The 22,797-nt window shown below is 45.1% G+C and overlaps 2 protein-coding genes across 3 annotated transcripts in view; both read right to left on the bottom strand.

Moving 5' to 3' along the window:
• Nucleotides 1-4,915: 4,915 nt before the first annotated feature.
• On the bottom strand, nt 4,916-13,877 carry GDPD2 (glycerophosphodiester phosphodiesterase domain containing 2). Of its 2 annotated transcripts, XM_006868521.1 has the most exons (16): nt 13,529-13,877; nt 11,670-11,786; nt 11,309-11,412; nt 10,910-11,003; nt 10,671-10,730; nt 10,340-10,438; nt 10,082-10,175; nt 9,789-9,934; nt 9,581-9,663; nt 9,322-9,472; nt 7,797-8,018; nt 7,455-7,603; nt 5,603-5,750; nt 5,363-5,445; nt 5,087-5,115; nt 4,933-4,985 (listed from the first exon to the last, which is right to left on the bottom strand). In XM_006868521.1, exons 2-16 carry the CDS (start codon nt 11,772-11,774, stop codon nt 4,933-4,935), a joined length of 1,620 nt encoding a protein of 539 aa, XP_006868583.1. In that variant the 5' UTR covers nt 11,775-11,786; nt 13,529-13,877. The 2 variants fall into 2 exon arrangements, with proteins under 2 accessions (XP_006868584.1, XP_006868583.1); XM_006868522.1 differs by lacking the exons at nt 11,309-11,412; nt 11,670-11,786 and having other exon boundaries at nt 4,916-4,985.
• Nucleotides 13,878-16,392: 2,515 nt separating this feature from the next.
• KIF4A (kinesin family member 4A) overlaps nt 16,393-22,797 on the bottom strand; it is a 236,359-nt gene continuing 229,954 nt past the window's right edge. Inside the window, 3 exon segments of the mRNA XM_006878266.1 lie at nt 16,393-16,593; nt 16,823-16,945; nt 18,575-18,691. Coding sequence (XP_006878328.1) covers nt 16,393-16,593; nt 16,823-16,945; nt 18,575-18,691 — 441 coding nt within the window.

Genomic DNA, 22,797 nt, shown 5'->3' with positions numbered 1-22,797 from the left:
TGAGAAATGCTGAGCATGTTCTTCCTTTTTGGTTTTCTGATTCCAGATCTTTGCACATTTTGTTGTAATATTTGGCTTTATCTTCTTGAACTGATCTTTGAAATTTTCTATTCAGCTCTTGGACCTTCTCATTTCTTCCATTTGCTTCAGCATCTCTACACTGGAGAGCAAGTTTCAGTGTCTCTTCTGACATCTATATTGATCTTTTCCTTCTTTCATGTCTTCTTTAATGACTTTTTGCTTTCCTCATGTATGATGTTCTTGTTGTCATCCCACAACTCTTCTGGTCTTCAGTCTTTGTCAACATAGAGTGCTAGATTCCTTTTCCACATCCTAAAGGTGGCTCAGGAAAAAAGTCCCCTATAGACACCATGGTCAATTGGCATAACATAATCCACAATGACAATGTTCTATAGTTGCTGAGTAGCAACTGGGATCTTAAAAGCTCAGGAGTGGCCATCTAAGGTGCAGCTATTGGTCTTTCCATGTGTGGAAGAAAGAAACGTGATGAAAATTTGAAGATGCTTGAAATCATCTAGTCCAGTGAACCAGTGGACCATGAGAACATCAGTTTTCATGACCCTGAGACCAGAAGAACTAGAGGGTGCCTGGCTACCACTACCAACTGCTCTAAAAGGGATCATATTAGAAGGTCCCAGGTCGATTGGGAGAAAATGTGGGAAAAAACTCAAAATTAAAAAAATACCAGACTTACTGGTTATAAAGAGACTGCAGGAACCCGAGACTATGACACTTGGCCACCCTTCAAGTCTGGAATGGAACTCACCCTCATGGCCCAATTTGCAGCCAAGCAATAGTTACAGAGAGGGGACAGCGACTCTAGTAAGGTTTGCTCACTATAGAATGGTCAATTGCAGGGTTGTTTGGTTGATGATGCATGAAGGGGATTGTAACCCTGGCAATGAAATACAATAGGATTAATGTAAAACTGTAAAACTAATGTTCTCCCATGTAAACTATCACATAATTCACAATAAAACATTAAACAAAACAAAAAACAGATTGCCTTTGTAAATCTTCACTCAATTCACAAAAAGTTATTTAAAAAAAAATCCCCGATAGCCTGAGACCCCAGAATTGCTGTGATTGAGGGATGTTGTTGTTGTTGTTAAGTGCCATCGAGTTGGTTCCGACCCATAGCAACACTGTACAGGGTTTCCGAGGGTGTAAATCTTTAGGGGAGTAGAAAGCCTCATCTTTCTCCCACGGAGCGGCTGATAGTTTCGAACCGCTGACCTTAAGGTTCGCAGCCCAATTCGTAACCACTACGCTACCAGATTGAGGGATAAATGTTGCTAAATTTGGAGTGAATGGATAGTGTCAAACTAACACACACACAGTCAGAGAATGAATGTAAAATCTATAAGATTCCTGGTAAATTTCTCTTCACTCTGCAGGCTCAAGACTAAGACTGGGCTGGGTTGGTAAACCTGGGAGGAGGTACAGAACACTGAGGTGCTCCGTGGCATAGGAACCCTCCCTACTGCCTAGAGGTCCAGCCTGAGGCCCCAGGGAGACAGGCGCCCACTACAGGTGAAGTGTAGCCTCACAATCCTTCTGGCGGCCATGGTTGCTAGGCAACTGGGCAGCCTGTGTAGAGACTTGAGAAGGAGGAGTTCCCAAAAGAAAAAATTTGGAGGAGGAGAGGGACCATTTCTTTCTCCATTCACCTTCTCTCTCACGCCTTAGGCAAAATGACTGGTTGAGAGCTACACAGCCTGTTACTGTTTGATAATCTGGTTTATTCTTTAGTTTGTCAAGTGACCTCAGTCTTTCTGCGTGGAGAGATGATCACTTTTACCCCAAAGCCATTGGGTTTCATCTGGGGTCAGCCACCAAAGTTGCTGAAAGCAGAAATAAGTCTTTTGCTAGGAAGCGGGAGTGGGGGGTGGGCGTGGAGAGTGAGGGGATGGGGTGGGGAGTAGTGGCTATTACTGTAGGTGTGCATCCTTTTGTCAATGGGGAATTCTGGTAAATTGGATATGGGTGGGACTTATTTTGGTGATCAGTAAGGTATCAAGTTTTCCCCAGCACTTCCCACGTATGGGTTAGGGAACTCCTACTTTAATCTAGAATTGTGGCCCAGGAGTGGACACAGGCTACAATAACCTCTCCACTTGGGATTCTTCTCTTCCCTCTCAGCTAGTACAAAGGAACTTCATTGTGGCAGTTTCCAAGCAATGGCACACTAGAGGTGAGCTGTGCCTATTGTAGGTAGTCTTTCTCTCAAGAGTTTTAAGGCAGATATATCAGACTGAGACAGCAGGCAGTCAGAGAGCGTCTGGTCCAGGCACTGTCTCAGTCGACATCTACACAGGTTAGGATGGCAGGGATGCTTCTTGCTCTGTGTGCTTCCTAACTGAATAGGGTCGGGGCTGTGCCTCAGCTCTATTAATAACCCCCTATCCCAGACTGTTAGCCCCAAACCCGCATGCCAGAAACTGTGAGTCAGCAGCTAAAAATAATGGAGAGCAGCAGCACCAGAACCCCATTGAGCAGCTAGCTCCCCCTGGCCCTCCGCTCTCAAATTTTTTAGCCTCGAGTCCAGGGTCTCACAGAGGATAAGGATGCCACAGTTGTCCAGTTTTCCTGGGAAGAGAGTAAGGATTTGCAGTGGAAGGCCCAGGGCTGAGGTATGCAATGTTCAGGATTAGAGCTAGATCCTGGCAAGTCTCAGGTATTTTGGCTCGGAGTCTGGACGCTGAGGTTAAATACCTGGGGGTAGTGGGGGTGGCAATGCTGTACATCCTCAGGTGAGCGGAGGAAGAGGTTGAAGGTCTTTGAGGCTGAGACATGGAGAGGATAATGCTAAGTGCTGACAGGTGAAAGTTCAGACCTGCCCAATATAAGGCGGCATCGAACCCCAAGAAAATTGAAAGCAGTGCAGCAACAGTGAAGCGTCTCCAGTCTCCTTGTCAGTGTCCCGCCCCCCAACTGCAGGCCAGGTATGTTGTTATGGATGCTTGCGTGTGTGTGTGTGTGTGTGTGTGTGTGTGTGTGTATATACATATATATAAAATCGGAACCGACTCCACGACACACAACAATATATATATATATATTTGTTGTTGTTAAGTGCCATCAAGTCGGTTCCGACTCATAGCGACCCTGTACAGGGTTTCTGAGGGTGTAAATCTTTACGGGAGTAGAAAGCCTCATCTTTCTCCCGCGGAGAGGCTGGTAGTTTCGAACCGCTGACCTTAAGGTTCGCAGCCCGATTCGTAACCACTACGCTACCATGCGTATATATGGTGGGGATGGGGCGACGGGAGAAAGGAAGGGGTGGAGTCCAGGAGGGGGCGGGAACAAAAATTCAAAATCTCCCCCACCCTCATCAATCCAAAGACCGGAAGTAGCTAAGGGCATCCTGGGAATTGTAGTTTTCCTAGCTGCCGTGCAAAGGCAGGGTAGTCTTGTCCTGAAGCAGGAGTGCTGCTCTAGGTTCCAGTCTAGAAGAGAAGGGAACCGAACCTCCTGACCTTGCCGGCGCCTTAATTCGATTTCCCTTCGAGTGGGGACTCAAGCCAGGATGAATGTTGGTGCAGTGGGGAATTGTAGGGTCAACTATGTTGGTGTGCGGTGCAGTCAGTTCCGACTCATAGCGACCCTGCACAGGGTTTCCGAGGCTGTAAATCTTTATGGGAGCAGAAAACCTCATCTTTCTCCCTCAGAATGGCTGGTAGTTTCGAACTGCGGACATTGAGGTTAGCAGCCCGACTCAACCACTAAGCTATCAGAGCTCCTTAGGGTCCTTAGTTGTACCTTAGTTCTCCCTACCCCTTCTACTAAACTCATTCCTAGACCAGCTCCACTTTGGCCACCTCAGTTGCTTTGCCTGGGAATCCAAGAGTAGCAGACACATTGAGGAACTTGCTCCTCGAGGGAGACAAGGCCGAAAACCAGACCCTGCCTAGCCCAGAGAAGCGAAAACTAGTGGATATCAGACGGTGCCCCCAGGGTTTGCGCAATAGAAACCAGTGGAATACAGCAATATGTCTTGGTGGCAACGGATGCAGTCCTCGTCTTCAGGCAGGTGTCCACAAGATGGCGCTACAACGCTACTCTGTACAAGCTGCCTTGGCCACTGGGAACACCCCCTGTGGTGGCTTCTCTCTGGCTTCTTTCTTGCAGCTCTTCATGGCTTTAGGTGTTTCTTCTCCCAAATACAACCCATGAATCTCACCCACAGTGCTCCCAACCCCCCCCCCCCCAGTGCAATGTCGCATCCAATACTGGAAGGGAAGTGCATCCTTTTCCCAGTCCCAACACGGAAAAAATTAGACTCTGACCCAATGGGAATTAAATTAATTAAATAACAGATTAACAGACAAAATACAGGAACCAACTTGTCTTGAAGAAAAGGCTGTGTACAGCAAAAAGCCACCTGTAGGCACAGAATTACATGACTGGATGGGCTCTTTAGCGCCCAGCCTTTGGGCTGGAAAGCAGCTAGCAGGAGTCAGGGAAACAGTGCATGGGGGTGAGGAAGGTGTCTTAATCATTTAACAGTTTCCCAGGAAAGGCCAAAAGTGACTCCTTCAGTCACTTTTTCAAGCTGTTTCACCTGTGACACACCCTGTGCCTTCTATGCAAGAACATGTGTACACAGGTCTGAAACATTATATTGGCAGCCTCCCTTTCACTTCCTCTGTCCTAGTTTCATTCTCATGACTCATTATCCTTCCAACCACCTTAGGTCAAAACTCCAAGTGGAGCAGATACCATGGCAACTTGGGGTTTGTCCGCCATCTGGAACAGCAGCCCCTCAAAATTCAAAAACTGTTGCCAAAGTTCTCCCCATCCCAAGCGTCTACCCTGGAGACATTCCACCTCAGCCATTCTCCCTTCCTTCTTGTTGGGTAATTCAGGCCTCAAGCTCTAGTTGGTAAGGGGCCAGGGCAAGGTATTCATTCACTCCATTATGAAATTGTTGATCCTGGTTAGCAGCACTGTTGTTTCTAAACCTGAGAAAGGTGGAGAGAGGGTGGGATATACTGGGAGTAGGCAAGGGGAAGACTAGAGGAGAAGAAAAATGAGGTATGTGGGTGGGTGGGGGAGTACTTACCAGTTTTCTCTCTCTCCTTAGCACATCTCCTATAGAAAGAAAAGCTTCCCACTGTGAGTTCAGCCATCTTCAAGCAGGATTTTCTGACCCCATATTCCCCTCAAATTGCCATTCCCAGTTTCTAACCAATTTGGCAGTATGTGGGTCTAAAGATCTCACAGGAATCAACCAGGTCAAACCCCAAGCCACAGGCAGCATATCTAATTCCAAATCAGTCTCATTAGCAGAGGCCTGGGGAGAGTGAATATTCAGAAAGCAGAGGCACAAAGCACTCACCCTTGGAGGAGGAAGGTCCACAAAATCAGCAGAATGGAGATACAATTGGTGATGATCCACACCATTAGGTAGGTTTGAGGGGGCTATGGGAATAGGAAAAGGATTCTATCTGTGGCAAGAGCCCCAAGAGTTCTATATGTGTGTGTGTGTGGGGGGGGGGATAAGTGAGGAAAAAAGGGATAGAGTTAAAGAGAACCAGGGATAAGAGGAAAGAAGAGGTGACAGTCCTAGTACCCTTACAATAAGCCAGATGGGGTATTGCATCTGCTGCAACAGTTGGCAGTCATTGGTGGTGACTGAATCGACCCCTGCACACCACAGTAGGGAGAAGAGCCATGGCTTGTTCACTACAAATAGGTTCACCGAGACATTATCCTGGTGCAATGCCCTGTGGAGGCGGGGGAGAAAAAAATGAACATCTAGAATCAATGGGGCACAAGAAATGCATGTGCTTGAATTTACAGTGTCATTGCCAAGAAGGTATCAGTTCTGCCATTGCATAGAAGCCCCTGACCAAAAGTTAATTTCTTTGTGTGGCTGTTTTTTGTCTCTTTGTGAATTTCACCCATGGGTGTTAGCTTTGCTATCTGGGGCTACACAAATGTGTCTATACCCTTTATCCCATGACAGCCCCTCAGAGGCCTGAGCAACAGAAACCACCTGCACTTGAGTCTGCTCTTCTCCAGGTTCAACAGACCCAGTCATTCAACCATTACTCTTGGGACCTTCACTATACTCCTGGTATGATGCTACAGGATCAGCACTGGACTGCTAATCACAAAGTTAGAAGTTCAAACCCACCAGCTGCTCCTCGGAAACTCTATAGAGGGTTGCTATGAATTGGAACTGACTCGACAGCATTTAACAACAATACTATATAAGTCTCTCGAATATTATCATATTCTAATTTATAAATGTTCCTTTTAAAATATGGGGCCTCTATCTGAATATGATATCCTGGGTGGGCCTGGGCCAGCTGTGAATAGAGCAAAACTATCTCTCCTTGCCTTCTGGTCAATATACTTGTCTGAGTGTAATCCAGAGTCAGATTTGTTTTGCGCATTGTCACATCCCACTGGTGGCTCACACTGTGCATACTGTTTAATCAAAGTCATGGCCTTTTTCAAATATCTCGCTACTGATGCCAGTGTCTCTGCTCTTGTCTTTGTGCAATTAGCTTATTTTGAACTTCCAATATAGGTCTTTACATATATTCCTGTTGTATTTCATGTTGGTAGAATTACCCCATTGCTTTAGAGTAATTTTTTCATCAACATATTTATTATCAATGTACAGCTTTCAGAAACATGATCAGCAGTCAGTGTTGCCCAGGACAAGATTTAGATGAGGGACAAATACTGTGCTGTGCTCCTTCCATGGTGACAACTTGGAGAGATATCCGTGAAATACTCAGTACATATTTTTCTATCTGGCCATAGGAGACCTTGGCAACCACTGATGCTTTGAACTCTATCTTTTTATTGTCTGGGTAAGTTTTTGGAACACAGCTCACATCTGGGACTGTCTTGTCTCTCATCCCTGGATCCATCTTTTCTTTCACAGAACTTTTGGTATAAAATAAAAGCTAAAAGCCTTCTCACAGCCTACAAAGTCCTATTCAGTTTGGCCCCTGCCTACCTCTCCAGCCTCACAGTCTCCTTGCTTATTAGGCTTTTGTGCCTGCTCTTCTTTGAATCTTCTCATAGTTTGTTCCTTTCAGGTCTCAGTTTATTCATCATCTCTTTAGCCAATCTTCCTAATGTAGTTCCCTCTAGCCCCTAGTCCAAACCCTAATCACTGTAATACATCTCTCTGTTTTATTGTCTTTATAACACTTGTGACATGCATGTATTTTGTTAGTGGGTTGTCTGTCTCTTTCACAGTATATAAATCTCATAAAAGCAGGGACCTTGAACATCTTATTCATACTGGGTCCCCCAAACCTGTAATAAATACTGCCTGACACAGAGCAAGTATTTGAAAATATTTGTTGTGAGTGAATGAACAAAAAGCCTTTACTCTCCCTGCCTTGGGCCTTCCTCACCATTAAGCCTCATGTGATCCCCATAGTTCTTACCCTCTGGGCACTCACTTGATATTCAACAGTGGCAGGTCTTGGTAGGGGAGGTTGAGAAACTGGGGCCTCTCCCTTCTGTTGCCTTTCTGATGTCCATATATCTGGCGCATTCTGGGAGCCCGTTGTTGGACATGAGCCCGATCTTCATCTGGTAGCCAAAGGACCTGTAGTTCAGGAAGGATGGGCATAAAACTGGAGAACACAGGGTTTTTATGGGATGGGTAAGAGCAGAGAGGTTTCACCACAGAATGGGATACATGAGTTGGGGCAGTGGGCAGCCTCAAAATTGTCACCAGGGCATAGGGAAAGCAAGGTAGAGAGGGATGAAGGGGGCTCTAGGGGTACTGGCAACATCACCATGGACTGGGGCACCCTTGCACTCAGCACAGCCTCCAGTGTCTGATTCACAAATGTGTCATGGTATGTGTGGTTTCGTGGGGGGCGGCGCAAGTCAAACATGATGGAGAGGTTGAGGACTGCAGCTTCTTTCAGTAAGTCTTCTAATGCTGGCACTCTCTGATTCTCAGCTTCTTTCCAATCAGGACCTGACAGTCTCTTGGCCTCCCAGAAAGGTTGCCTCTGTAAGTATAAGAACATTGTTTTAAAAAGAAAATATAGGACATCTCAAGACCAGAAGCCTTTGGGCCAATCCTCTATCCTCACCATCATCATTCATTTTCCCCATTTGGTGTTTTTCAGCTTTTGTCTACCTCTGAGCCAGGGCCTGTCTTTCTCAAAATTCTGGCCTTCTCTCAGACCCTCTAATATCTTATTCTGTGACCTATAGCTCCTACCCTGCCAGTTTTCTAAATTCCTCTTTCCCACTACACCTTCCAATTTAATCCTTCCAATAACCCCAAAAGATAGGTACTTTTATTATTATTATTCCCATTTTACAGATATGGAAATTGAGGCATAGAGAGAATTAAAGGAATGGTGCTCAGGGCTACACAGCTAGCAAGTGGAGGAACCAGGATTCAGACTCAGGTAGCCCTTGCTCTTAATCACTATAACACCATATATATATATAATACCATAATATATAAAGTTAAATGAAAGAAAAAAAAGTCAAGTTTTAAAAGAATATGTATAGTAGTCATTCTATGGAAAAATAAGTATATATATATATATATATATATATATATATATATATACATATATCTCCATCTATGTCTGTATATGTATCTCTAACCCTTAACAGTGAATACTTAAGAGGGGCTGTATTATGGTGAAATTTCTAATTTCTATATTATTTCTTTGATGTTTTACTTTTTTTAATATACAGTGACTGTATATTATTTTAGTAATCAGAGAAAGAGAAACTGAAAAAATAAAGTATCCTTTAAAATATTTTTATCACCTATACTTTTATTGTCTGACTGCTGGGTCTGCCATTCAAAGCCCTTTCAGACCAGGCCTCTGCTAACTTTGCCCCTAGAGTTTGCCAGTTTCATCGCCTATCACTCTGGTGAATTTTTCTTCCAGTTATACTGAGCCAATTTTTGTTCCCTGAAAACAAACTTTTTCATACTTCTGGGCTTTATACATGCTCTTCCTTCTGACTAGAATTCCTTTTCCCAGCCTTATAATTTGTTATGCTGTTCAGGCATCATCTTCTTTCTGAAACCACTCCTGAACCCTTCCCTCACCTACCCTGACAAACATCTCTCTTTCACCTTTCTACCTGGTAAATAAATATCTTTATTACTCTAGGTTTTATATTCTAATAGCCTGTTGCCTAGGCTCTTTTCTTTACTAGATAGGAATGACTTGAGGGCAGAGACTGTATTCCTGTTGCTCAGCACAAGACTCAGCAAATGCTTATCAATGGAATGAACTCTGCCCCTATAGGTGGCTGCCTCTCCCCAGACGCTGCCCTCACTTCTAGGAACCAGGCCCCAGCATTGAGTCTCCTCAGTTCATCCCAGGAGAAGTCGCTGCTGTGGGCTGTGATTCTGGCTGGGAAAACAGAGGCCACATCCGTAGTCCTGCTCAGGTGCTCATCATGCATGAGGAAGGGAACCCCATCAGAGCTGTGGATACAAGAAGTGACAGAGGGGCAAGCTCTGGGACTGTCATTTCCTGAGCTCTCCCACTGTGTCCCTCAGACCCCAAAACCCTCTAGTCCCAGCCTCTCTCACCTAACCATCACATCTGTCTCAAACACAGCAGCTCCACATTCAGCTGTTTTCCGCAAGGACATCAGAGTGTTCTCGGGGGCCAGCTGGGAAAGGGAATCAGCAAGGAGGTAACAAGGAAGGGTAGGAGACTGGGAACCCATAGGCCTAGCTGCTATAACCTGGAAGAGCAGACCCTCACCACCCTCCCAGCATTTTGTCCACTACTCACCATTGGAGCCCCTCGGTGTCCCACAAGCCCAGGCTTGGGGGGTAAGTCTCTAGGTTTCATGATGCAGGGTGAAGAGATGCATAGTGGGACCAGGTAGATGGCCAGGGTAACTCCAAAAAATAGGAGCAGTAGCAGAATCTTTAGACCTGTAGGGAGCGGGGGACAGGCTATGGAGAAAGGGCAGTGGATGAGCTTTAGGGGCGGAAAGTAGAGTGCAGGGACAGGAAATGTGGGCGAGAGGAGGCAGAAGCACCGGCAGTCAGTGAGGACTTGTGGAGAAGTAGGTTTGGCACCTTTTCCATGGATACGGTAGAAGGTATCAGCCACAGACCAGGCTAGGAGGGTGATTCCGGCCACTGCTCCAATTTGAAGGAATGGGGCTGTGGCCTGTGGACAAGAGTTGGTGAGAAGGGGTCTTCTAGTACCCCTTCTCCTGCTCCTGTTTGGAGTTCAGAGCTTCCTTCAGTCTTGGAGGATCAGGGAGCAAAATACATTCTGCAGTTGGCTGCAGGCAAAGGCCCCCACCTAGACATTAGCAATCGGTCACCTACCTGTAGTGACAGACGTAAGCTCTGCCACTCCTGCTGCCACTGGATGTCCAGTCCCACAAGGCCAGCAGCCACAAGAAGTATAATGAGGAGCAGCAGCACCTGGAAGACCAGGGATGATGACTGGAGCCTTCTCCGTCAACCTGGGCACATAGCTACTTGAACTGCCTACTCACGCTGTAAAGACAGGCCCTTTTCCTTCCCCTGAAGTATCCACTGTCCTCCTTTCACTCAACAAATATTTACTGGGCTTTGAGTCTTAGGATTGACCCTGAAGATAATACAGTGAAGTCCTTGATGAGTAGCCAGCCAAACCCTGTGCTCCTCACTGTACCTTGTGGAGACTGTGCAGATGAAGCGGCTGTCTACAGAGTTGCAGGAGCAGGGCCAGGAGCTGGGGGCAGAGGGTGGTTGAAGTAATCGGTGCCAAGGGCACTAAGACAGGCTTCCCAGGTGACAACTCCCTCCCACCTAAATTTTAGTCCCTTCCCCTCATTGGCTAGGGTTAGAACAAGGGTATAGCTGAGCAAAAATTCTGAGTTGGGGGTTTAAACCGGTTGTCCCCAGACCCACCAATAGCAAGGATTCATATGTGACCAGTATAGAGATGACCAGTAGGAGTGCCAGGGACCAGTCCATCCAATATCCCCAGTGGGAGAATAGGAATCTGGGAAGAATGAGAGAGGTGTCCAAGTGGGGGAAGGGCTGTCAATATTGGCCTGAGGGAAGGGTGGGTGGATTTAGGACTAGAAGGGGATAATGGGAAAAGCCCTTTATGGAGCTAAGGACTTTAAGGATGGGGGAGACTTTGTGGAGGGGTTTTTTAGGGAAGTTGGGTAGCAGGAGAGCTGAATTTGAGGGACTAGGCAGGGTGAAGGGATAAATGATGATAGGGGCTAAGTATCCAAGGGTCCCAGGGTAGACAGTAAGGTAACATGTATGCTGAGGAAGAGAGGGGAGTTCATGACACACTCATTGAAGTTGTGCAGGTCATTGAGAAGGATGAGCCCGATGTACAGCCAGGCCAGGGAGAGGAGGAAGGTGAGGAAGAGTAGGCCAAACCAGATATAGTCGCACTGCAAAGGGGCAGGAGAGAAGCTCACAACCAATTCCCCTTTTCAAGCCCAGAATCCCCCGTACAGCTTAAGGAGTCTTCCTGACAGGTGTTGGGTTGCTCTGTTCTGGGGCAGCTTTTTCCATATTTAAGGGAGAATTTCTTTCTGGGGAAAACTCCCCCACCTCCCACCCCCAGCTGCCTATGAAAACAGTTGTCCTCCTTATCCCCCTTGATTGGCCTCTGCCTTCCAGCCTCCCCACTCCATCCCTACTCCACCTTGCTTGTTTGCATCCTCTCTTTGGGGGATTTCCTCCAGTGGCAGCTATACAGGCAATGGAAGCACTGGGCCCAGGTGGAGCAGCTGCTAGGGGACTCAGCCATGATGGTGAGGACCTGGGGGAAGGGACACTTGGCCATCAGGGACCCTGGTCGAGGGTAGATTCCAGCCTTCCTCCCAATGTATCTGAGGATTCCAAGGAAGGAAGAAAGGCATGGGCCACTGTGCAGCAGCAGAGGTCAAGGGGAAGGCCCTGAATGCCGAATTGGATAAGTAGCCCCAGCTCCAAGTCTGGCATAGGGGGACAGTCTCCAGGTGTTTTCTTTTCCTTTAATCTTAATACCAGGAAAGTCAGTGGGCTACCAGGAGGCCCTACCTCTTTGCACACACACCCTTTCTCTGAATGCACCCCATTTAACATCAAGCTTTGTAGATGGAGTGCTTGTTCTAGGTGGAAACTCATGAGAAACTGCCCTGGGTGGGACAAACTCAGCAAGTTGAGTCATATCTGGCCAAGCTAAGGCAGCTCCCATGATGGGGCAGACTTCCGCCCCAGGAACCAGGAGTAACCTGAAGCAGAGGCTTGTTATGACCTGGGACTAAGGGGTCCCAGCTCGCTGGCCAGTTGCTATGGATACAGAGATTGCACACATCACAAAGCCCAGAAAGAAAAATTTTGTTTCCACCTCCCCAGAAGCGGAAGGCACTGCCAATAAAATAAAGACTTGAAGGGAACAGTTTCCTAGATCACTCTTAACCTACTTTGTAGTTGTTGTGATGTGCCATGGAGTCAGTTCTGACTCATAGTGACCCTGTACAGGGTTTCCGAGGCTGTAAATCTTTACAGAGCAGAAAGCCTCCTTTTTCTCCCATGGAACAGCTGGTAGTTTCAAACTGCTGACCGTGAAGTTCGCAGTCCGATTTGTAACCACTACGCTACCCCATTTTCTACCCATGTACCCCTGGAAAATCCAAGCCCTCTGTCTGTCTTGCCCCTTCCTGCCCAGTCATCCCCCTATCCCAAACAGGAACCTAGTCCCTGCCTTCCCCCTTTCTGGGGCCCCACCCTTTGAGTTAGCTTCGGTGAAAGTACAGCAAATACAGGGCAGGGTGTGTGTGCTGGGAGAGGCATGGCTATCTTGGGTTAGGGGACCTTGTGCTTCTGGGTCTGATTGAGATGGAACTGATTTACTGATCCCTAAGCTGTCCTGTGCAATTGTGATTCTGCATGAGAGGGTATATGATTTATGTCCACACATGTATGTGTGTGCACAAGTGGCTATCAGTACAAATGGATTTCTAGCTGATTTTGAGTATACAAGGGAACCCCTGGATAAACTAAAAGAGTGTATGTATGCATGGGGTGGGAGGTGCTCCTAAGGGATACAACCCCTTGTTCTCTGGACTACTCTGTGGAGCTGGGTCCCTGAAAGGAGAAAGGATGTGGTGGGCAGAAAATTACTCCTGAAACTTCTCTATTGATCTGATGCTCACCTTGGGGAAGTAGAGTTAGAGTAGGGGGTAGAGGTTGGGGATGGAGAGAAAGGGAAAGAAAGGAAACCTCTTCCTGTGCAGAGACCCCACCCAGGAAAAAGCCATCCCAAAGAGAGGCTCTTATAACTCTTCCCACCCCAAGACCGATTGATGTAGCCTGCCCTGGACTCTAGTATGCACCTCCTGCCTTGCCTCAGGTCCTGTCTTTGTACTCCAGACACTATTTTCCAGAATCCCACCTATCTGTAGGATGGGCTCAGGGAGCTAAGGTGTGCTGTGATCCTGGGCCCAATCCCTGCTGGCTGGAACTGTTCTCCACCCTGTCCTCCCAACTGTAACCCCCAGCCTGCCCAAGCCCTCACACCTCTTTTCAGTGGTAGCTCTGTTCTTCTCAGCACTGCACTGCTTCTCAGCTTCTCTCCGAGTTGTCTGCCTCCTCCTTCTTCCAGTCTTTGGCTCAGCCCCACTAGTAAAACAGGTGCCACTGTTGCCACCTATAGGAGGCTGTGCAGGTCCTCTCAGAAGGCCTGCAGCTGCTCTATGGCCTGTGCCCCATTGGGTGGGAAGATGGAAAGGAGGAAGGGGGAGGGAGAGCAGATCTGCTTCTTTACTCACTGGCGGTCAGGGGGATTGGGGTGAGGAATTCCTTTGTGCAGCCTTCCCCCATCTCTCAGTCCCTCCTCCAGTTCCCCTCCCAGTCACTGCAGGGCTTTGTCCTGGCTCAGAGAAGAGAGGGCTGAGGGCGGGAAGCTGGGAGAGGGGTGGTGAACACACAACTTTGTAACTTGGCAGTGAAAAGGGGCCCAGCCTCTGCTGCCCTCACACCCCCCTCCACAAAGGTGTGTGTGTGAGCAAGTCTAGCATCTAGTCTCAAGTTTTCTGGGAGTATACAGCTTTCATTCATCAACCTCCCTTCACTCCCGGGCTCCTATTTCCACCTTTGCAAGATGCATTTATGAGATGTAGTTGCAAGCTAGTTTCTGAACTCTGGGCAGCAAGTCACCTTATTTCTGGACTAAGGGTCCCCATGAATCTTGTGGATCCTGGGTGACACTAGCAACCCTTCCCTCCCCACATCACCCCAAACAGGAGATGCTCATTGAGGACACATTGAGACTTTCATCACTCCTGCTGTCTTGTCTCCAAGGCATCTGAAATCTTGTTCCAAGAATTACTTGAGTTTCTGTTAGGGTCAAAGAGTGTTGGAAGCTAATATAATAAGTGGACCTGAAAACATACATAAGATGCTGTTACTACATCATTAGCAGGAAAGGGCTGGCTGGCAAGTTGTAGAATCAGTTTAGCTGTAAAGCACAGGTCTCTGGGTGGAATGGGCCAGGGGCTGGCTTTATTCATCTTCCCACTCTATCTTTTTGCTGTTGCAGTGATTCAGAGTCTTGGTGGTACTGTGGCTTAGGCATTGAGTTGCTAATCACAAGGTTGGCAGTTCAAACCCATCAGCTGCTCCACGGAAGACAGATGAGTCTGTTTGCTCCCATAAATATTTAGTCTTGAAAACCTTACACATGATCACTATGAGCTGAAATCGACTTCATGGCAGTGGGTTTGGTTTTTTGGGGTTTAGCACAGTGTTGGTGGGAAAGGATGTCTTCTCTGGGGATATGCCAGTTTACCCCTCCCCCACATGCAGTAGATTTGCAACAGTGAGAAAGAAGACAGGCTCTCTTATGCCAAGAGCCAGCCCCCCTCCCTCTGCCCTCCCATTGTATCCAGAGGCTCTATTTGGCAATAGCGGAGACTCCCTTGCTCCCTCTGCATTATAATGCAGAAAGGAGGGCTGCCTGCTGGCAGACGGCCAGGGAGGGCTGCCAGGTCACCTAGTCCTCCTGCATGCTTCATTCTAGGCATGCTGTCATTCAATTTCCTTTGCTAGAGCTTTGGTGAATTCTAGAGGAGTTTTGGTTTTAGTGTGCCGAATTCATGGAGGTGGTTTGGGAGATTTTAGTTGGTGGGGGTGGGGGATAATGGGACTGGGATTCAGAGCTCATGGATATGAGTTCCAGGACTTGAGAAATCCTCAGTCAGCAGCAATGTATGGTATTCCAGGGATAGCCCCTTTTAGCTTAAGTTGAGATGTAGAATCCTGATGTCTAGTAAGGAGTAAGCCATACCCTTGCTCCTTCCTTTCAAAGAAGCAAGCAAGCAGCCAGTGCTATCTCATCCCAGGATCTAACAGCAATGTGATTCCATGTTCATTCTATACTAAGAAATCAGGCTTCAGACCTGCTGTTACAGAGTCACACAGGTTTGGTGTTAAACCTGGGTTCCAGTCCTAGCTCTATTAGCCACTAACTTAGTGTCTTTAGATAGAGTACTTAATTTCTTAGGTATGCTGTCATTCAATTTCCTTTGCTGAAGCTTTGGCGAATTCTAGAGGAGGAGTAAATGCTATTTCCTCTCAGATCTAGAAGTTGGGCAGATTTCATAAGGGATGGAGGTCAGGCCACTGGCCTTGCTAGCTTTATTCCAATTTCCTAGGGTAGCAAAACAACATAAAAACATAACAGCATGCTCTACACAACCCTTTGGGAAACAGGGCAGCTACAAGGCAGGAAGACTCAGGTACTTTCAGTGAATCTCCTTAACAGCTTTCCTAGGGACTGAGGAACACAGGTTAGAATTTTATTTCTTATTCTAGCAGAGAAGGATCTTGCTAAACATTTAATAATACTAAAATTTATTTATTTACTTAACATTTAAAAATGTTTCATTACCTCAGTAACATGGAAGACAATTGAAAGTACTATTTAAACAAATTAAATCCAGAGAAGGGGAGAGCAGGAAGATCCCAACCCCGTTTATAAGGTAAGGGTGGGGGACGTGAGCCAGGCCTCCATACTAGGCCAGACTCTTCCATTAAGTTGAGACAACCTAGAGAGAGAAAGGCTCAGCCTTAGCCCCATCAAGTGACAGCTTTAATTAATCATAGAAGAAAGAGCTAGATTGTATTGGGAACTGTTTCCCAATGAGTCAGTTATTAGGAAGGCCAGCTGGTTCTCTCTTCAGTGGGTGGCTTAGCACTATTCTGGAGAAGACAGAGTAGTAGTCTGGTGTTGGGAAGATGGTCATTGAGGGCCAATATCCAAAAGGTTCCATTTTTCAACAGCAAGAAACAGAAAGCCAGAGGAGTCTTCATGAAACCCCTTTTGGCTGCAACCTGAAAGCATCTCCCAAGTCAAATTGGGGCTAGAGATGATGATTCAAACTTCAGTGGGTCTCTTCTTCGATAGGGGAACAGCCAGAGAAAAAGCTGGTATTACTGGCCAGAGTTCGTTTCTTTTTCTTTCCTGGGGCTTTATTTTCTTGGGATTCTGCTACAGGCTTCGATTCTGAGAGGTCATGGGAAGAGGAAGCCGGGGTTGTCAGCTTTAACAGTACCGGGTCCACGTCACACATCTTTTTCAGGATCTAGGAAGGACAGAGACAGGGTATGACTAGATCTCTGCTAGAGGCAGAAGCAAAGCCCAGCCTAGCCAAGCCAATAAAACTATTAAAAACACTCCCAGAAGTATGAGCTGTCCTGTAAGGTTGCTGTATGCAAAAAGAAAAAAAAAACAAAAGACTTACACCTTTTCTCCACATCAATTTCTGGCTGAGATGAAAAGATGGACACTAATATAGTTGGAAACACCCCTACCTTGCTGTTGGGAGTGGCACAAACAGAATTGAAGAAACTCAATCCTGGGGTCACCTCTGTGGGATCCTCTAGTTTGAAGGAGCCTTCGGAGTCCTGGGTCCGCTCAATAGTGTCCAAGCTATTCTGAGAATTAGGTAGACAGGTGTATTATACATTTAGCTACCAGGGTTACAAAACCAGTCTGTTCTCCTTCAACTAGTCAAGTACCAAATAGCTCTGAGAGCCTGATCAGTAAGTCTATGTAAGTTTTAAGGAGACCTTGCTTGGGGAGCTTGTAGTGCTTAACATAATTTTTCCATGAAGGTATAGAGCAATGCTTGGAGGAAGCCTCTGAAAGCACAGGAGTGGGCAGGATAACAGCACAGGATATATCACAAGACAAGGTTTAAAACAAGACCAAGCCGTGGTCAGTTCCCTCTTTCCAATCTATATGTCCTTTCTAGCATCCCTACAGGGGTGTCATCTGTGTTAGTCTTCATTTCAGATAAGAAAATTGAGGTTAAGAGAGATATATTACTTAGGTAATAAGGTGATTCTGTAATGAGGCTTGAATTACAGAATTACATACTATTATCATAGAAACACCATTAGATTAAGAATCAGAAAGCCTGAGGTTTGATCTTCGCTGTCATGACCAACTGTGCATTATTAGGCAAGTCACTGAAGCTTATCTCTGGGCCTTAGTTTTCTTCTCTGTAAAATGGAAGCATTTGACTAGATCAGTGTTTTTTACCCATGAAATCTTAAGAAAAAGCACAATAAGTAAGCAAGTAAAAGCATGTTGCTCTGGCTGAAATGAGGCCAAAGCAATCTGACTCAGGCCACTTTTTCTGCCCAAGGAAGTTTCAAAGAACCACTTGAAGACTCTAGAGCCCAATTTGAAAAACCACTGGAATAGATAATCTTTGAGGTCCCTTCTACTTCTATAATTCTTAGCCTGACCTCTAGCTTGACACTTTAGTCCTCTGAAGTCTTTATCTCAGAAGTCTTTCTAATAGAACACCCAAGGCAACACTGTTCACATGTAAATGTTAAAGAAATACATGCTGCATAATCACTAAACAACACTAGCTAGAATGATTGTCAGTCACAGAGAGCTGCAGTAATGAGTTTTTGCTATGGCACAAGTATAGGCAAGTATGGGGCTCTGATCTGTTTGGTGCTGCTCTTCTCAGGGCACATTTTATTTCCCTGAATTTGTTATTCCTGCAAGCAATATAAGGAGGAAAGGTACAGTTAGCTTGGCCACAATAATGATTGTTTCCCTTAAGAAGGTCTAATAACTAATGTCTCAAAGTGTCAGAAGGTTTAACTTACTTAGCATGTGGCACTTGCTGTTCCAGCTATGCCAACAGACTAGTTTGATCTTGCTTGTTTATATGCCTGTAAAATGCATGTTTTTCTGGGGTTTTTTCCCCCCTTTATTTTCCTTTTCCTGCCTCAGAAACCGTATAGAAACTGTACATCCAAGACTGGGAGTGGGGCATGCCATTTAGGCAAGGTAATCAATCAACTGTATTCCTGGAAATCTCAAGAGAAGGCTATGGGTTATGAAGCTGTTGTGTGGAAAGGCTAGCAGTGAGGAAGAAGGATTGAAAAGTGAAATGTTTCTGTTTCTGGGTACAAAGGGAAGGAGAAGGGTAGGAAGAGCTGTGAAAGAGCTTCCATGTTTCAAGATGGAAGGCAGAAGAAAAGAGTAGAAGCTAGCAGGAGGTCTGAAGGGATGGCGATGAGCAAAAACATTAATCCTACCTTGTCTTGCTTACGGTTCCTACACTTTGTAGGGTCACAGCTGCAGTCCATGCCACAGTCTGACTTTTGTTTCCTGCACCCACATTGCTTGTTCCCACACCAGCCCTTGCAGGAACACTGCAAGACAAGTTTGTAGAAAGATAGATTATTATGAAAAGGTTAGAAGATGAATTTAAAGCGCCCTCCTATCATTTCTATGCCTTTCTAGACAAAAATGGAAAGTACCATCATCTTTACCAAGCTTCTGTCTCCTCAGTCCTCTCTTTTTAGTGAAACAATGATCATCAAAGTTTACTAAGCACAAATCATGCCAGATACTCCATTTTCCTTTTTAGACAGTATACTTAAGCAGACACATTAGAGGGGTGGCATAATAACACCAAGCAACTAACAAAGACTATCATAATATTATGGACAAACTGAAGAACTGAAAGCTAGATAATAGTATGTTGTTGTTAAGTGCCAACGAGTCAGTTCTGACCCACAGTGACCCTGTATAGGGTTTCCAAGGAGTGACTGGTGAGATTGAACCACCGACCTTATAGTTCAAATGACTTTGCAGTCTGGCACATTAACCCACAGCGCCACACCAGGACTCCAGTTAATAGTATAGTCAGGCATTTTTAAATAATGGGTTTAGTTGCTCTGAGTCCTGGTGTGGTGCTGTAGTATAAGCACTGGACTGCTAATTGCAAGGTCGACAGTTCAAACACACCAGCCATTCCTCAGAAACCCTATACAGAGTTGCTGTGAGTCAGAACCAGCTCAATGGAACTTAACAACATAGTTGCACAGTATCTGTACATCTATTGCTAAGTGCCCTTGAGTCAGTTCAGACTCATAGAGACCCTGTACAGGGTTTCCAAAGGAGTCCTGGTAGCAGAGTAGATTATGAGCTGGGTTACTAAGCACAAAGTCAGCAATTCGAATCCACCAGTTGCTCTATGGGAGAAAGATGAGGCTTTCTTCTCCCATAAAGATTTACAGCCTCAGAAACCCTATGTTGGGTCACTATGAGTTGGAACCAACTCAGTGGCACACCACCACTATATTGTTTCCAAGGAGCAGCTTGTGGGTTTGAACTACCAACCTGTGGTTAGCAGTACAGTGCTTATCTTAAAGTACCATAACATGACTCCTATTATACTTTCATCCAATTCACATTTCTAGATTTTGTCCAGTGTCAGCCTGGGCTTTGTCCTTAGCACTTTACTCATTCAACATTTTAATTAATCACTGATATGAAATAAAATCACATACATTTATACAGTACTTTACAATTCTTAGTACTTTCATAACTAAAGTTTTATTTGAATCTTATATTCAGTTTACAGGCTAGGCATTGTTTATCAACTATAACAATGACATAAAGCTGGAAGGATGATTAATATGTAAGACAACAGAAACACAATACAAAATATTTTGACAGATTGGAATTATGGAATTCAGAAAGAAAAAATTTAACAGAGATAAATATAAGTTTGGTATTTAGGTTCCCCCACGTCAGCCATATAAAACATAGGATAGGGGATGAGATCTAACTTAAAAGTACTTTGTGCAAAAAGGGCCTAGGGATTTGAGGTGTCAGCAAGCTGCATGAGTCAACAGTATGAAATGGCTGTGTAAAAGGAAATGCAGTCAGGCAGAAATTTGGAGTTCAGAAAACACGGGGAGCAACTGTTTCACTGTAACCTGGGTCAGTAAGACCACATCTGAAATAATGCATCCTCTATTTAGGGCATCATAAATTTTTTATGCATACAAAAGCGTAGATAATGAAAAGCCCACTAATATTCCTACCACCCCATTTAATAAAACACAGCTGTAACTGTTTCCTTTCCTGATCCTATTTGTCTTCCTCCCTCCTCCCAAAGATACATAGTCTCTCTTTTTTTAATTGTCATCTGTCTATGGTTTCCGAGGGATGGTATATTATTCTCATAATAAGAGAAAATATAGTGGTTTCTTTTGCTTTCACAATTACAGAATAAAAGTGATAGTTCTCATTATGAAAAAGACGAAGGGTTTCAGTTTGACTACTAACTCAGTATGAATCTGCAAAGATATTACAAGGAAAAAACTGGATTTTTTTATGTCTCAGTAGCAGAACTATTGGGTTCACAGCAAAGGAGATATTTATCTCAGTCTACTTCACAATTGTCAAAACCACTAGTACTGGTGTGGCACTGTAGGGTAAGCACTGGACACCAAGTCAGTTTAAACTACAAGGTTGGTGGTTCAAACCTACCAGTTGCTCCTCAGAAACCCTATACAGGATCGCTGAGTAAGAACCGACTTGATGGCACTTAACAACAATAACAACAACAACAACCTTATAGTCAGTGAATAATACTACCTTGCTACTCACCCCTGGTGGAGTCCTGGTGTGGCACTGCAGAATAATGTGCTGGACTGCAAGGTCAGTTTGAACCACCAGGTCAGTGGTTCAAACTAACCAGGTGCTTCTCAGAAACCCTATAAAGGGTTGTTATGGGTCAGAACTGACTTGAGGGCACTTAACAACAACACCCACCACTGGTAACCATTGTAGGATATGATGAAAGGTTTAGCATGAAAACCTTTTCTTGAGTTTTTACAATATTGGTCTCATATAATATTTGTCCTTTTGTGGTCGACTAATATCCTCCAGATTCATCCATGTTTTAAACCACATTAGTTTCTACAAAAGGATAAGGGATTGTTCTACATGGTTTTGAACTTTATAAATGGCATCTTATTATATATTAATACATGTAATTCCAGTTTCATTTATTTTCACTCTATGAACATGTCACAATTTATCCATTCTCCTGATAGTGCCATTTTTTCACTTTTACAACAATGCTGCAAAAATAATAGCTAACATTAATGCAGACTCCTAGTGTGGCACTGTAGGATAAGCATTGGACTGGCAAACCTCAAGCTTGGTGGTTCAAACCCACCAACCACTCCTTGGAAACCAAAAACAGGGTAAATATGAGTCAGAAATGAGTTGACAGCACTTAACAACAACAATATTAGTGTATGCCAGGCTGTTATAAGTACTTTCCATGTATTGTTATTGTTGTCAGGTGCCATCGACTCATAGCTATCCCATGCACAGCAGAATGAAACAATGTCTGATCCTGGGCTAACCTCACTACCACTGCCACACTGGCCGATCCATCTCGTTGGGGGTCTTCCTCTTTTTCTCTGACCCTCCATCTTACCCAGTATGACATCCTTCTCCAGCGACTATTCCCTCCTGACAATATGTCCAAAGTATGAGAGATGAAGTTTAGCCATCTTGGCCTCCAAGGAGCACTCTGGCTGCACTTCTTCCAAAACAGATCTATTGGTTCTTTTGGCAGTCCATGGCACTTTTAGTATTCTCCTCCAACACCACAATTCAAAGGCATCAATTATTCTACGATCTTCCTTATTCACGGTCCAGCTTTCGCATCCATATGAGGTTATTGAAAATACCATGGCTTGGGTCAGGCGCACCTTAGTCCTCAAGCTGACATCTTTGCTCTTCAACACTTTAAAAAGTTCCTGTGCAGCAGATTTGCCTGATGCAATACGTCGTCTGATCTCTTGACAGCTGCTTCCGCGAATGTTGATAGTTGATCCAAGAATCCGTTGATAAGAATGTTGTTTATTGGTCCAGTGGTGAGGATTTTTGTTTTCTTTACATTGAGATGCAATCCATACCGAAGGCTGTGCTCTGTGATCTTCATCAGTAAAGGTTTCAAGTCCTCTTCACTTTCAGCAAGCAAGGTTGTATCATCTGCATATCATAGGTTGTTAATAAGCCTTCCTCCAATCCTGACACCACGTTTTTCTTCGTAGATGTATTAAGTCCATTTAATACACAAGCATGACTCCTTATACACACATTCTATAGTTCACTGTACGTATATGTTTAATAAAGAGGACGCTAAAGAAAAAAAGAAGCAATGTTATAAGAAAGAGAGTGGGATGGTTTGAGTTGGAAATGACATAGGTGGCAGAGCTCTCAGAAATTAACAGATTTGGAGAGAACACACAAGATGGCGGATCGGGTGGAAATGCAGTAAAGGAGCTCAGCCAGTAACATCACAGAATACCTGAACAAACAGGCTCAGGGGCTGGTCCCAGAACTCTGAGCCACATATAAAGGAATATTTAGAAGGTTAGAAGGCTCACAGCTGGGGGAATTTGTGGCAGAAGCAAGAAATCTATTGCTTTCTAGTCCGGGACGC

This window comes from Chrysochloris asiatica, unplaced genomic scaffold (assembly GCF_000296735.1).
Source record: "Chrysochloris asiatica unplaced genomic scaffold, ChrAsi1.0 scaffold00118, whole genome shotgun sequence".
In the NCBI taxonomy this organism is placed as follows: Eukaryota; Metazoa; Chordata; class Mammalia; order Afrosoricida; family Chrysochloridae; genus Chrysochloris; species Chrysochloris asiatica.
This window is presented reverse-complemented; position numbering and strand designations above follow the sequence as displayed.

Excerpts from the sequence above, each read along its gene's own strand:
- GDPD2 (XM_006868521.1), bottom strand. The coding sequence starts at position 11,774 with ATGGCTGAGTCCCCTAGCAGCTGCTCCACCTGGGCCCAGTGCTTCCAT. Across the intron at positions 9,473-9,580 it reads GAGACAGATGTGATGGTTAG|CTCTGATGGGGTTCCCTTCC; the intron begins GTGAGAGAGGCT and ends TTGTATCCACAG. Across the intron at positions 5,116-5,362 it reads TGGACCTTCCTCCTCCAAGG|GAGATGTGCTAAGGAGAGAG; the intron begins GTGAGTGCTTTG and ends TTCTTTCTATAG.